The sequence below is a fragment of the Artemia sp. Qi Xiang Cuo genome, chromosome 9 (assembly GCF_049724085.1).
Source record: "Artemia sp. Qi Xiang Cuo chromosome 9, ASM4972408v1, whole genome shotgun sequence".
NCBI lineage: Eukaryota > Metazoa > Arthropoda > Branchiopoda > Anostraca > Artemiidae > Artemia > Artemia sp. Qi Xiang Cuo.
In genome coordinates, this window is record NC_142802.1 from 23,085,821 (window position 1) to 23,101,536 (window position 15,716).

Consider the following 15,716-nt stretch of genomic DNA (forward strand, 5'->3'; position numbering starts at 1 on the left):
AATTTTCCTTCTTTTTTTGGTTGCTTTTATAATTGGAGTAGAGATACTCTGTTGTATGTTTTTTCCCTCTCTTCTTTACCTTAATTTTCAGTTTTCCTTGGGAGTTATCACTTTTCCCCATCTTTATTTGTTTTGTTTTATCTTTCAAGTCAGCATTGTTTTTGGTGAGTCTTTATTTTACGATTGGTTTTCTCATCTGAATTTCCTGTGCCGAGGACGACTCGTTGATTATCAAAGCAAAAAACATCTTTCCTCAGCATTACTTCTATTAATTTCCACTTATTCTCCATTCATTTCCTATTTTTTTCTATTCTATCCTTTTATTCTATTATTTCCAATAGTCTTTTTAACCGTTTTGCTGGTTGTGATTATTGTCAAGCTTTGAAATTTTTTAAATTTCTAGTTTCTTTTGTCAGCACCAAAGAATTTTATTTTCTGGATATTTAAATGACAGACTAGCATTTAATATTAATTTAAAGGTTAGTGAAAAGAATTAGCAAAGTACAAAGTACAGGAATCATAAGCTGGAAGAACATCTTTTTTCTATTAGGATAGTGACAGTCTTGAATCTAATTTGCTTGAATCACTGCGCTAATACTAGTCTTGTATACCATGGAAAAAGAAAGGGTTTTAGAATATATTGACTGCTCCGACACCAAAAGTACGCTTAAATATAGACAATAATATGTGTAGTCTGTATCAACGGCCAATATTAAAGGTAATTTCTTTTCTAGATGTATTTATTAGAGAAGATACAGCTTATTCACAGGTCACTTAATGAGCAGAAAAAGAAATGGCATATACTCAAAGATATGAGGTAATGGATTATAACTAGCAAACCTAGGGCCTTTTTCATAGCCACCATTGTCAAGCAGACGAAATGTGTAAAATTACCTTTGCCTCCCTTAGGACCTGACTTTCCTCTGTCACCAGGAGTCCCTGGAGCTCCATCCATACCAGGAAATCCCCGGTCACCTTTGACGCCAGGGGTACCATCATTGCCTTGCGCCCCCTAAAATTAAAATTAATTGAACATAATTTACAACTTTTTGCTCCGTGGATTACTATTGTGCCCTCCTAACGTTTTAATGTCTTTATTTTTGAGGATCTAAAGGAAAATCAGCCTGAGCATTTTTAATATAATTGCCTTTTTTAAAACCAGTAACAGTGAAGGTAAATGTTCAAAAAAGTGGAGCAGTTGATTTCTTGAAAGCTCAAATGGAATACTGTCGCATCTGGAACTTCGTCTTTCCTCTTTACTACAATACCCTTTACTGTTTTACATCGAACTCGCCTATTTGGTATTTACAGTAAAACTCCTATCTCCACTCTTACCGACTTTTAAAGGTTAAAAGACTCTAGATACAACCAGAAGCGTAGCTTCAGCATTTTATTTGGAGACAAAAGGGTGTCCACCTCCGGTAGTCAAGTGGGCATGGGATATCCTTCAGAGGAAAGGGGTGATGGGATGTTTGTGATAAAGACCAGCCTAAATGTAATTTCAAGATGTGTTAAAACCTGTTTTTGGATATTACTGAACACCCAATGAAAAAAAAGTAAAGGTGGCATGTGCCTACCTGAAGTCTTCAATAGCACATTTTTCTTCAAGCAGTAGGGAAGAAAAGTATCTATTTAGCCAATACGCTACTTGGTTAAAATAAAAACATTACACGATACGCAATAAACAATAAACATACGTTAAACAAACATAAAATTAAGTACTGGTGCTTGGCTTTTGCTAAAATTCTCAGTGATGAGCTGCTGCAGATGTCAGTAGTATAGTAAAAACAAGTTTTCGAGTGGGCAAAGCTGGATGTCATAAACCACAGTTTATAGACAGTAAGCTTATCGCAGATCATTTCTGGTCATCGTGAACAAAAAGCTCCTCCCACTTCTTTCTGCCTTAGCTTGTTTAGCCTGTTTCTGAATATACCAGTAAGCTTATCGCAGATCATTTCTGGTCATCCTGAACAAAAAGCTCCTCCCACTTCTTTCTGCCTTAGCTTGTTTAGCCTGTTTCTTTCCACTCGCACCCCTGTCCGGGTTTTTATAATGGGAGAGATAGAGAATGATAATACTGCTATATTTTGTCTACTGTGTCATAAAACCTCGGATTTTTTCCGGCAGATTCATCACTAATGCTGCAGTACCTATTCCCCCAATCCCCATTCCCAGCACAATATGCTCAATTCCATAGTTGAACCAATCGGTATTCTAACAGCTACGGGTATTGCGCTATTCAGTTGCACGTAATTTTGAATGAATTTTGACTCTGTAAGATCTAATTTGTTGTGCTAAACTTTCAATATACGCGACTTATTGAAATATTACTTAGAATTTTGATTAAATTGATTTGGTAGTACATTTGCCGATTTACATTAAAAAATAGCATTGATATCCCCGGGCCACATAAAGCAAAAGCAAAAATCATAGGTAGCGCAATAGCACTGCCTAATTAAAAATACAGGATAAGTCAAAGAATTATCATAGACTGTGTTTTTAGTTTGAAAGCATTCGAAAAATAAAGCTAGAATTATTAACTAAGCTGTTGGGCATTGATCGACAAAGAATATTCAGAAAATCCGAACAATTCTCGGCATCATTGCGGCAGAAACCCTAAATTGATTACAAATTGCCAGGGATGGCGGTTGGGACGGCAAAACTGACGCCTAGAGTTTGAAAATTATCTTCCCCTTTGTATCTTTGTTTTAAAAAAAGAAAGAAATCTATAAAAGTTACACAAAAGTTTTTCTTGTGTAAATCAGGGTACGGAGTGTATACATTTCCGGAAGGGGGTTACCCTGAATATCATTGTTGTGTCTAAAATTTCTTCACACGCGAAGCTTCGTCTCCTAGTGTTGCATACTAAAACTGATAACGATAGAAAAAGAGTATGGATTGGTACCGCTTATACGTGCACACAGTTTCAAAATTGTGGGGAAAATATGCATATTGTGTTTAAATTCACTTTATTCTATTCTCAGCAGACATTTCGTACACCATGCTGGTGCAGAGATAAATGTCCCATAAGTAGCGCTGGCATTGCGAGAAATGTGACTAATTTCAGTCATCATTCTTAGTACATTTATGCCAGTTCTTTTTTTGGAGGTGGTTAAAAGAAATATTTAGAAAACCAAAAATAGCAAAAAGTCAGCATATTATTATACATAGAAGTATTTCTACATTTATCGGTTTATATGTGAATCTGAAACGTAAGGAATAGGAAGTTATCAGCACTTATTAGGTATTTCAATTACAAATAAGAGAATTTGGAGCTATATTGGAGTTTCAGTTGAATACTGGAAGTAAAAATTAAAACAATTAAATGATTCCTGGAGCGGATCTCCCTCTACTAAATTCATGATCAAACTACAACCAATATGACCTATCTCGCTATAGTGCGAATATTATTTTAAAAATCACTAAGTCTTATTTTATTTTTCGATGATTTCTTTTTCATTCAGGAAATTAAACTCACTGTATATTTGCCTTCTTATTCTCCAATGATACCATTTATATCCTATTTACAGATGTAGAGGGGGCATTCATATTTACTTTTGAAAGTTTTAAAACCAGAAAGTCTAATCTTGAACCATTTATATATGGATCTGCTAAGAAATGTCTCCTGAAGAAACTTGACACTATCCTCCATGCAATTTTGCAAACAACCCTTGGTTGCCTAAAATCAACTCCTATTGCAGCTGTGCACTGTGAAGTGGGGATCCAGTCTCTTCACTCCAGAAGAAAATATCTCCTTGCAAGATATTTTGCAAAGAAGATAAAACTCAAGAACCACATTATCTACAAAGTAGTCATTAGCCACCACAACCCTGATGTCCATTTCAAACCAACAGAGATGCCCTCTGTCTAGAGATTCTTTTGCCTTCCTGGCATGGAAGAATTCATGGAGGATGGCAGGCTGACTGTTAATTTGGATGATGATTCTCTTAGCGCCTCCAAAGGAATTGGGGAATTGATTATTCCTAACATTAGTATTGCAAAAAAGGAGGGCCTTCCCCAAGCACTGATGAAAATTATATTACTGGGAAAGTTGGCAGAATATCAAGACTACATTCAAGTTTACACAGATTACTCAAAGACAGAAAAAAATGCAGTTGTTCAGTAGTTATACCCTCCCACATCCTGTCTCTTTCCTACCGTTTACTCACCAACCTGAGAATTTTCTCTGCAGAACTTATGGCAATTAAGTTTTCTCTTCAAGCCTCATCAAGCCAAACAGAGATCAAACACCAGAAGTATATTGTCTGCAGTGATTCACTGTCAGCTCTGGATTACCTTTCACACGAGCAACACCAAGCGAGAAATGTTGCCATGGAGATTGAAATTTTTGGTTACACAACTAGCAAGAAAGGGTATATCAGTTCTATTTATATGGGTTCCAGCACACTGTGGTATAACAGGAAATAAATTAGTAGACAAGGTTGCAAAACAAGCCTCCCATCTGGGTCTTATTACTCAAACCCCTATTACTGGTCCTGAATTCCTGTCTTCAATCAGCTGAAAAATTTTGGAGGAAGAAGGGGCTTGGCTCCATTCCTCCCATACCCAGCTCCTAGATCTCTATGACTATAAGCAGCCATCAAAAGAAATGTACTTCACATCTCGCATCCTTTCAACTTGCCTCTTTCGTCTTAGATGTGGCCATGCAAAGGCAAAATCAACACTATTCCAATGGATAATGGCCCCATCCCCCAACTACGACACATGTGGCGTGTATGAAGACATACGTCACATCATCTTCAACTGTGGAAAATATCAAAAAGAGAGAGAACTACTAAGGAATTGACGTGAGAAGGCATTTAAGGCATTAACAATGCGTTCTGTTCTAGGACATCACACGTATCTTTCTTGGGCTAGACGACTAAGCACAAACATTTTAGGTAGGTTTGTTAAGACTACTGGTTTGGTTCATTCCCTATAAGATTTTTTTCTCTTTTTTATTTTTATTTATGACCCCTATATTAGCACATTTTAGAGTCATCACGTTTAGTATTTTATTTGTTTTTGTTATCTATATTTTATCTGCTTCGTTCAAAGTTAGACATTTCAGAGTCATCTCATTTAGTATTTTATTTGTTTTTGTTATCTATATTTTATCTGCTTCGTTTTTTATATTTGGCGTAAGTGACAGGAATGATGTATATTTGCATTATTTATTATAATTGTGTTGTATATGTATTTTTATTGCTTTATGACAAAGCACAGCTGAATTACTCTGATTCCCATTTTTCAACGCAGGCATTGCTGCAGGTGAAAAACCCCCAACCAATAGCACAATAAGTGATACATGATGTGGCTCAGTGAATATTGACTGAAGCGACGCCCAAGCAAGCTAGTGAATACAGAAGGCATAGAATAATCAAGTGATACGAACGCAGATGACCGATTGGTCGAACGCGTCAAACCCCAAACAACAACAACAACAACAATCTTGAACTGATAGATTTAAGGAAGTAAAAGCACCTTAAGTATCAGTGAAACAAATTTGACCTGAGCATATTTGGCAAAACAGGAAGCATAGTACATTTTTGCAATTTTTCCATTAACCAGGCTCACCTATTTAATTGATGATAAGATTTCAAAGGCAGTATATTAGGATAAATATTAATGTGGAGCATAATATGAAGTGTAAGGGACCCCTGTTTTTTGCATTTCCCTTATATTAAAAACTTCCATGGATTTAATTAGAAAATTATCTGCTCGAAGTAAAGAGCAAAGTTGACGCTTAAAACGAGCAACAGTTTTAAAGCTACTTCATAAATTATAGTTTTTCAAAATTACTGGGGGTAGATCCACCCCCCCCCCTCCCCCAGAAAAAAACGACACAAATGGATATAACCCAGACAGTTTTAATTGTTTAGCTGAACAATCTTCTTAGTTACCGAAAAGGCACTCATTGTCCACTTTTGCTCCATCACTATTGGTATTGACACCTAATCGGCTCTAGTAATTTAAGAAATAAAATTTGGAATGGCATTAGAAACATCGTTTTACATACCGTGCTTTAAAGTCAAGAAATTTCTAATGATCCGATTAATATTTTCTTTAATCGTGTTTAGTTCTCAAGATGTTTAGAAGTTTGAATTTTTTTTATTGCATTAAATCCTGCTTTCATCTTATAGAAATAGTTTCTTTCCCACAAAAATAGTTAGAGAATATATCTTTTAACATAATTTTTTTTAATATATATTGAATGAAAAATATAAAGTTTACTTACAAAAATGAATGGTCCTCAATACCAACAAAAAAAATCCATTGCCACTTTTTCATTCCCTAAGCTTTTTCCTTAAAGATCTGTTATGTAAGATAACACATTTCCCCGGCCAAAATGATTGGAGCGTAAAATTCAACCTTTGAAAGCTGTTATGCGACTTCTGGATACATAATTATATTCATATTTCGTATGGCGCCTAATACAAGGAATTATGCTGAAAATAAAAGAAATTAGCGGAATAGGAATCCTACTTTATGATCCATTGTGGTTTATAATCATCGAACAACTCATAGCCTCCACTCTAAACATCCAAAACAAAAGACAGGATTCAAATCACACGCTCAAAGCAAATTTGATGATACAACTGCCAAATAGATGGCTCCCAATTTCATTGTGGATGGTTTTTCATTTCAGATATTTAACTTTGCCATTCTGTTCTTGTATGAAACCCGTTGCACAAATATAAAACCATATTCTGCTCTATAAGTACAGTAATAGTTTAAACATCCATCTGTTACAGCTTTAATTTGAAATAAAAGCTTATTCTGTTCTATAAATATAGTAATAGTTTAAACATCAATTTGCTTACAGCTTTTTTGATATAAAAGAACAAACCTACGGCGCATGAGATACTACATTTTGTACGTGATTATTATTTTACCCTGTGTTCTGTTTCTTTAATAACTTTATAATCGTATTTAAATTTATCAAGGTTTTAGAGCAATATTGGTAAAAAACAAAAGTATCCAACCCGCTCTAAACTTACTTTTTCACCTTTACCTCCTTTGCTACCAAGGTCTCCTTTTTCACCCCTTAATCCTTGATCGCCTCTCTCACCTTTTTGTCCAGGGAGACCATCAGCTCCTCTATCACCCTTAGGCCCTGGACTTCCTGGTAATCCCTGAATAAACTCTTTTGAAACAGGTCCAACCTAAAAGAATGATTTTTTATGACATGCAACTTAAAAAGACAGGTTAAAAAACGTTTTTCTTTCTAAGATATGTGTCCATTGAAAACATTGTTCTAGAAATAGTTTCAAAAAGCAATCCACATTCGTGCTTAAATGTTTATTATAATAGTAATAATAATTCACTTGAACAAAAATCATGAAAAAAGGGCCATGAAAAAAGATAAAAAAAAAATACACCTGCTTTGTTTGGCTGACACTTAATATCAAACATATACACACGATCCATCATCAATTTACAGAGAAATAACTCTATGCTTCAGTGCAAAATTTCTATGCAAGAATTTCACAACCTATAGAATCTCTCCCTTTTTTAACAGTCTTTTCCAAGTATTATTATCCCTCAAAATCATGTCTTAATTCTACAAATTCTTTGAACTTTTATAACCAATGCAAAATACTTTCCCCAACACTTCCACATATTGGGCAAAATCAAGACCCTTTTGGTACCAAGTCTGACCTAAATGCTTCCTTCTCTCACAAATTTGTAACCAACCATCTTCGAAAATATCTCTAAGGCCTAATTTTACAAGACTCAGAATTAGCTTAGAGGTGAAATGACCCTTCTCTTAAAAATGTTGTAAGACTATTTCATTCAGTATTGGACTTGACTCAAACTCGAATCATCTAAAACCCTTAAAGACACTCATTCAACGAATTTTGTCGTAGCCAGATCCACGAAATAAATCTTTTCTTAAAACCAGTTTCTAACAGAGAATCTCTTCTGCTTTTGAAATAGAGATAATTATGCCTTATTCCATCCCCTAAATCTTCCGCCTACAACGCATATTCTACAGCATCTGCAATAAGTTGCAGTGTACAGCCCAAACAAGATATTTAATTGTTTCTTCACTCAACAACTTTGCTGGCGTACGGTAATAAGTATTAAGGATGTAATCAAAATGACACAATTTTCTTATGTCAAAATGACATAAATACTCACTGAAGCACATCCCATGTTAAATGAAGCTGACATACAATGATAGGTATATTAATGGATTTTCTCTTAAAAAAACATTTCCTGCGTGAAAAAAGATTTCTAGACTCAAGTGGCCGTGCCGGGACAAAACCTTGTATAGCTTGTTGCAAGGTCAAATTAAACGGGGCGGAAAACAACACTGCAAGCCAATTTATCAGCAGGATAAAACTTATACAGCCAGGCTGTCAGACTACACATAAATCTAACCTTCAATAAATTTCATGAAACATACTATAGAAATTCAGCCACCAATTTAAATATCCTACCTTCAATTAAGGTTATATAATATCAGTAAACAAGTTGAGGCTGGTTTGACATGAGAAGCAAGCAGGGGGTAGCTCAGGGCCCGCCCTCCTTTACTCCTTCTAATACAGATTTTTGACAAGTGTTTGGGCACTACTTCTTTAAAGCATACAATCAAACAATGTCTTTTATTATTCTCCCCCTCCCCGCATAAGAAAAAATCTTACGAACGTGCATGATGAGAAGCATAATAACTTTTTGGCAAAAGCAGAGAGCACAGAGCAGAGCAAAATCTTGTGGTTTTATTTTACAGTTGGTATAAAACTACTATTACTAACAACTCACTGCACCACCAAGCCACCTGAGGCGAATACAGCTACCCACACTCTTCGTTCATCCCAATCTTTTCCAAGCTTCCGTCTTTAAAGCCTTCCAAGAAGCTCACATTTCCTTTAAATCCTTTGTTACGAACTCTTCCCATCCCCATTCAGGCCAAACTGTCATCCTTCATCTGCAGAGCATATACTAGCCATCGCAACAATTCTCTCATTTTAACCCTATAAAGCAGGATAGAATCACATTTTCTGAATAGCCTACTGTTTTCTATTCGTAGGCAATTTCTCCAGAAAACATGTAACAAATCCTCTGATGAAAACGGAGACTGATGACTGATGAAGACTGATGAAGACAGAGGTCTTACGAAGTGCCAATCTTAGTTTGCAGAATTACCTTCCTATTCTTTCGGAATTCTTAAAATCTGAAAAAAAAAACTGGAACTTGGCTATTCTACTATGAACATCTTTGCTATATCCACTATCTTTATTAATAATACTACCCAGGCAAGTCAAGCTATCCACTTGATGGATCCTCTCGCAACCCAGCATAACCACTTAACCATAATTTATCCCTAGTCTCAGCGACTTAGTCTTCTTAAAGTTAATTTTTAAACCTATTCTTGCATCCTGAACTATCAAAACCTCTGACAAATCATTCATGTTGCTAACATTTTCATCTAGAACACTCAAATCATCAGAATAGTCTAAGTCTAGGAGAGTTGCCCATACAAAAAACCGTTCTCCTTGTTTTTCAAGATAGGGGACTCAAAAATTCCTATTTAGGGTTTTCGACCACAGAGATCCCAATTTCCAAAATGATGTGCTTGCAAGAGGTTTTTTTGAAAACATATTTTTGAGTGTTCGGTTAGTACGGGCTATGGTTTGCATTTGACTAGATTGCAACTACTGCTCTAAGGATGATAGTTAAGCATCAGTCAAATATCTAGCATGACTTAGTCGGCATGCATCAATCCAAATTTGAAAATTTTCACTGATATTGTGACAAAATGTTACAAATATCTAACGGTTTTCTTCTTCATTTGCACCGCATTTGTATTTAACAAGAAGTAAAATATCAAATCTTGGTTGACGGCGATTCCTTTGATTTAAAAAAAGATCTTAAAGCTCTTGAAAGTTAAAATTTGATGTGTATTTTAGGAAAACTGAATAATAATTATTTTCGAAGATGACATGATGTATTACAACAAAATGTATGGCATGATGTCAAATGACGTGAACAATTTCCAAATTGGAACTGATGTTTGCAGATGAACCTTTGGTGGACGTCCCTGCGGTGGCAGAGTGAGTCAATACCTGCTTGGTATTTTCTTACTTTTTTTTAACACGTTTTTAAGTTTTCGGTTACTATAGCCTGTGGTTCGACCTTTACTAAGTTGCAGCTATTGTTGCAACCGTGATATGGAGCCTGGGTCCAATCCTAGCTTCCTCAGGGCCAACGAAAGAACCTTTGCAGTTAAGCAGCGTTACTGTTACTAATCATGATTGCAGTAGTAGTTGCAACTTAGTAAAGAGCCAACTACAACTACACAGTAACGGAAAATTCAAAAACACTGTCTAGTAGTTGTCTAGTGAAAAAAAAATTGTTTGGAGATAATTCAGGAAGGATAACTATTATATACGTTTATATTACCAATAAGCTTCAAGAGATGCATTTTACTGTACAAAGCTTTACTAGTAAGTGGACGTTCAGACGCTGGATTCTGTCTCATACTCTGTCCAAGTTTTCCGCTCAGAATGGTTGAAAGCTAAAAATAGGAACTATCGAGCAACATTTTTAGAACACCTATTTAGGTGACAATTATGATTGTGAATTTCCTATTTCTGAAGACCCTGGACGTTCAACCATTGTGAGAAATAATCTTGGACAAAGTCTGAGTCTGAGACAGAATCCAGCGTCTGAACGCTCACTGAGGCCGCTAATTCTTCTTATGTTACATTATGTCATAATTGTCGCCAAACATAGAATAATTATAATCATTATACTGTACTATAAAAAAAACATTAATAATAAAACAAAAAGTGACCAAATCTAAAAAAGCATAATGAGTTCAATTTTTACCTTGTAAGATCTATTAGGCTTCCATTCTGGCTGCATATTGAGATAAAACAAAATGAAAATCAAAAGTTCGATAGCTGATGAAACTCATAAGAAAAAAAACAATTTGAAAGAAAAAGCATAATGAAAGCTCAATAGGTATTTTAGGAAAGCGGAAATAAATAGCGTAGACCTGAATATTTTTCTGGATTAGCAAAAATTCTTTCTTACAATAAGATACCTGAATATAAAAGACACTATGCGCATTCAGATTATCAAAAAGGCGTAAGTGAAGTATCTCAAGAACAACTAGGAAGTTAGGTTTGAACTTTAAGAATGTTGAGAGGGATATTGAAGTCAATCAAAAGGCATTAAGCACATCCAAATTGTCGGAATGACATATTTCTACACCAAGCAAACGCTCACGTCAGTAGTAAATAAAAGGCTTTAAAGAGTTAGAAGTTGATGTATATTTATTTTCTTATTTCATTTTGATTCATATGTAATCTTTTGAACATTCTCCCCGGTAGATTCTTTCGAGTGTATTATACGGAAATTGCAGTTGAATAAAAATCTGTAGTTCAGGAACCGTTCTAAACCTCGATTTTTAATTGAACGAAATTTCTGTTGAATATAATCAAAAACTATGCTTGTATCACCTAATACAACTTACAATTTAAATTAAAATTCAGTATTTTAGTTGTTATGCGGAAAACCTGGAACGCTGGACAAACTATTCATAATATTAACGAATAAAAAAATTTTAAAACCAAAAACGAACAAAAATTAATTTAAAAAAAATTACGAAAAAGAAGTTTTTCAAAGAAATTAAAAGAGTCATAATACAACTTATGACGAGCAACAATAAAGTCATGGAAGAATTCAAACTTAAACGATCATAAAAAACTCAAAGAATACACAAAACCCAAAACAAAATTAAAATAAATAATCCAACGAAAATAAAGAAAACAGACACTTAAGTGGATTAATATATTAAATTTAAAACGGGTAAAAATTAAATTGATCACTCAAGTCAACCTAAAACGAACAGAAATTACTACAGACAGGCGTTTGCTACTGGCCCTTCGCTCTTAACCGTAACCCTTCTAAGGTCCATTGCGTCATTCGCACTTTACCGAAGAACAATTTTTTTTACTACAATACTGGAAAATGAAAAAAACTAATATTAAATAAAATCTTGAACCTTGAATTGCCAGTTGTGGAGACAATAGAACTGTATATATGCTGACAAAACAAACCGCTGGTGTTCAGCCACACTATTGCCATTTTGTAGAAGATAAAGATGGGCGATTACTTACCTGATAAGACCATGTAAGCAAACCGTGGAAGGAGTACTTTAGAGGTGTATTAAAATCAGCCAGTTCCCCATACACCAATTTACATTCCAGATACAGCTCTATTCGAACTCGGAATTAGCTCTGGTCCTATCCTCCGAGAAGAGGTCGACGTTCCATTTAGAAATCTAAAGATGTAAAAACTGCCGGTCATGATGGTATTCCACTAGAGCTGTTTAAATATGGGAAAAAGGCAACGAGAGATCACCTTTTTTAGCATATGACTAAAATATGGACTGACAATGCAGTACCTTACGAATGGAAAAATGGTGTTATTGTTAAATTGTTTAAAAAGGGGAAACGGTCGCTATGTGATAACTGGATAGGAATTACTCTTCAGGCCGTTAGCAGCAAGGTACTCTGTAATAATAGATATAGTCGAGTGGCGAGTTAATGAGGAACTTAGGGACGAGCAGCATAGTTTCCATCCTAACAGGTCTTGCTGTGACCTGCTGTTTGAACTTCGAGTATTACTCGAATAAGCAAATGAATGGCATATACAGGTATTGCTTATCTTTATTTACTTTTTGACAGCTTTTGACTCGGTCCACTGTGGGACTATGTGGAATTATTGGTGTATTATGGGATTCTAGTGAAAATTACAAATAAGATTAAGTCCCTTTACGAGGAACAGCTGTGCACAGGGCAAACAGAGAACAGCTTGACTGATTGGTTCTCTGTTAAAGAAGGTTAAATGCAAGGATGTATTTTCTTCCCGACGCTTTTCGCTTTAGTCATTGACTTTACCTTAAGAGCGTGTCATTTTGGTGAAAGAATTGAACTGCATTCTGAGCGGTCTCTCCACGATGGTGACTTTGCAGATGATATAGCCTTGAGTTTCCACCACTGGTCTCCAAATCAATATTAGTAAGACAATAGCGTGGTCGAAAGTGAAGGTAGCGGGCCTTCGTATCGGGGATTTAGAAATAGAAGATGTAAACGATTTTCGGTATCTGGGTAGTGTTTTTAACGCAAAATGGCAATTGTAGAAGGGAAATAAAGATTTGAATTGCTTATGCAGGGACAGCAGTCTCCCAGCTAAATAGTGTGTAGCGGTGCTCCAAGTACTCCCAAAAGCTCAAGTTACAAGCTTTCAATGGCAATGTTTTATCTGTACTCATATATGAATGTGAACCATGGAGCATGTCAAAAACTACCAAAAAAGACTGCTTGGATTTGAAAACAATTGCATCAGAAACATACAATGTAGTACAATGAACTGAAGGAATACCAAATGTGCAGATTAGAGCCCAGACAAAGCAGCTTCTAATCACTAATGAAATTCGTAAGAGACATTGGAGGTACTGGGGACAAATGACAAAAATGAAAAAGGGCAGACCCTCATATAACGTGTTGTGCTGGAAACCGCCTGGTCTGTGTAGAAGCAGAAGGCAGCGTATAACACTTGGTCGGCCACTAGAAAAAAAAAATACAAATAGTCAAGTAGGTCAACGGAGGAGCTCTGGTCGCTACCCCAGGACCGAGTGACGTGGAGGTCAACTGTTGCTGCCTTATGCCACTCAAGGCGTGGGAGGGCCTAATTCTAAGTAAGTAATTTTATTTTCATTAATATTCCAGTAATGTTATTACTATGGTTAACATATTAAAACATGTTGATGCTTTGAAAAATTAAACACTCTTCAGAATAATATAGTTTTCAATAAAACGCGATTAAAGCAATAGAGTTTAAATGGTTTACGGTTAGGAGGGAAGGGTGTCAAACAGTGGTGGATCCAGGGGGAGGGCGAGGGGGCACCCCCTAAAATAGTCTAAAGTAATGTAATTTACTTAATTAAGGCAAGTTTGCGTTGAATAAACTTGTTCCTAACAGATGTTTATCGGATCCCCCTATTTTGCCCCCCCCTTAAAAGAAAATCCTGGGTCCGCCCCTGGAGTCAAACTCCTGTTTGTAGTGATTTCTGTTCTTTAAAGTTCTATTTTAGTATTCATTTAATGCATTCTATTAATTTTTACTCGTTTCAAAATGTATTTATTAATCTGTATAAATATTTATTCCTTTATTTTTGATGTGATCGTTTATTTTAATTTCTGTTTGTTTTTGGCTTTATTTATTTTTGATTGAAGTTCCTGGTAATTTTAAACTTGACTTAATACAGGACATTTTGCTCGTCTTAAGTTATAATATGGCTTTTTACTTTTCTTTGATAAACATGTTTTTAGAAAGCTTCTTTTAATTAATTTAAGTAACAAAAGAGATTTACAACAACTACTAGCAATACACTGCAGCATCAGAATGTCTAGATCAGTCCATCCCAGTCTATTTAAAGCCTCCCTCTTTACACCCTTCCAAGAAGTTCTAGTTTTCCTTAGTTTCTGCCAAAGTTCATATAATTATCCAGTAAGCTTATCGCAGATCATTTCTGGTCTTCGTTCTCGGTGCGAACAAAAAGCTCCTCCCACTTCTTTCTGCATTAGCGGGTTAGTCTGTTTCCGATTGTTTCCAACAAAGTGCATTATTCGTAATAGCGGGTTTCCATTTTTTTCCGATTAGATCACAGTCTGACTTGTCTACCCGTGAAAAGATCTGATTCCGCCTATGTTTCTATCTGCAAAAACGTTCTCTGGAGCACTCGAACCTTGGTCCGGGTTTTTATAATGGGTGAGATAGGGAAATATCATACTGGATAATTATATAAACTGTGGTTTCTGCCTTACGGCCTACTCCCAACAAATTCGGGGACGACCTACTTTTCGTTGGGCCCTAGAGGGTGGGCCAGAAAGGAAGAACTTTGTAAATCTATCATCTTTTATCCGTGAAACTTGTCCTAGCAATCTCAACCTTTCTGTCATTATAGCCCCAGAAGGGTGGATAGAACTACATTTTTTCGTACAGCTTACTGTTTGAAGTACGGATAATCAGAGGGGTACCCAAAACAATATTTTGACAATTCCTCGGGAAAACATCTAATAAATCCTCCTCTGTCTTTCGGAGTGCCAACGTTTCAGAACTATTCCTGACCAATTTCATAACTGTCGTTTCCAATATTCTAGTCTTGGTACGCAGACTTACCCTCCTATTCTTCCAAACTTTTTTTCAACTATGAAAAAAACACCTTAGGATATTCTACTTTTAACATCTTCACTGCACCCTCAATCTTTACAAGTGAAAATCTCCTCGTTACCTAGCATCACGTCTTTACCTTCACTTATTCCCAATCCAAGCGACTTAGTCTTCTTGGCATTGATTTTGAAGCCTATTCTTGCGCTCTGACCTCTCAAAACCTCCAAAAAACAATCATTCTTCTAACATTTTCATGTTAGACATTCAAATCATCAGCATAATGTAAATCTAGGAGAGCTTTACTTTCCCATTGGATTTCATGCTCTCTAATTGTCTTTGCTGCTTCCTTTACGACAATGTCTATCAGATGATCTATGTGAATAGGGATAAAACACAACCCAGCTTAACTCCTGATTCAATACGAAACCACCTACTTACCTCATTTCCTACCTTAACTACAGCAATGTTGTTCCCGTTCATAGCACTAACCACTTTAATTTTTACACTCCCCAGCCTACCCAAAG

The 15,716-nt window shown here is 35.7% G+C and overlaps 1 protein-coding gene across 6 annotated transcripts in view; it reads right to left on the reverse strand.

The window, feature by feature from the left end:
- The window catches only part of LOC148948460 (uncharacterized), a 521,750-nt gene that overhangs the window by 72,005 nt on the left and 434,029 nt on the right, over positions 1 to 15,716 (reverse strand). For all 6 annotated transcript variants that reach the window (XM_089094386.1, XM_089094385.1, XM_089094390.1 and 3 more), the window contains 3 exons: positions 10,840 to 10,869; positions 7,002 to 7,166; positions 895 to 1,012 (listed from right to left, as the gene is read on the reverse strand). In XM_089094386.1, coding sequence (XP_088950512.1) covers positions 895 to 1,012; positions 7,002 to 7,166; positions 10,840 to 10,869 — 313 coding nt within the window. The remainder of the gene's footprint in view (positions 1 to 894; positions 1,013 to 7,001; positions 7,167 to 10,839; positions 10,870 to 15,716) is intronic.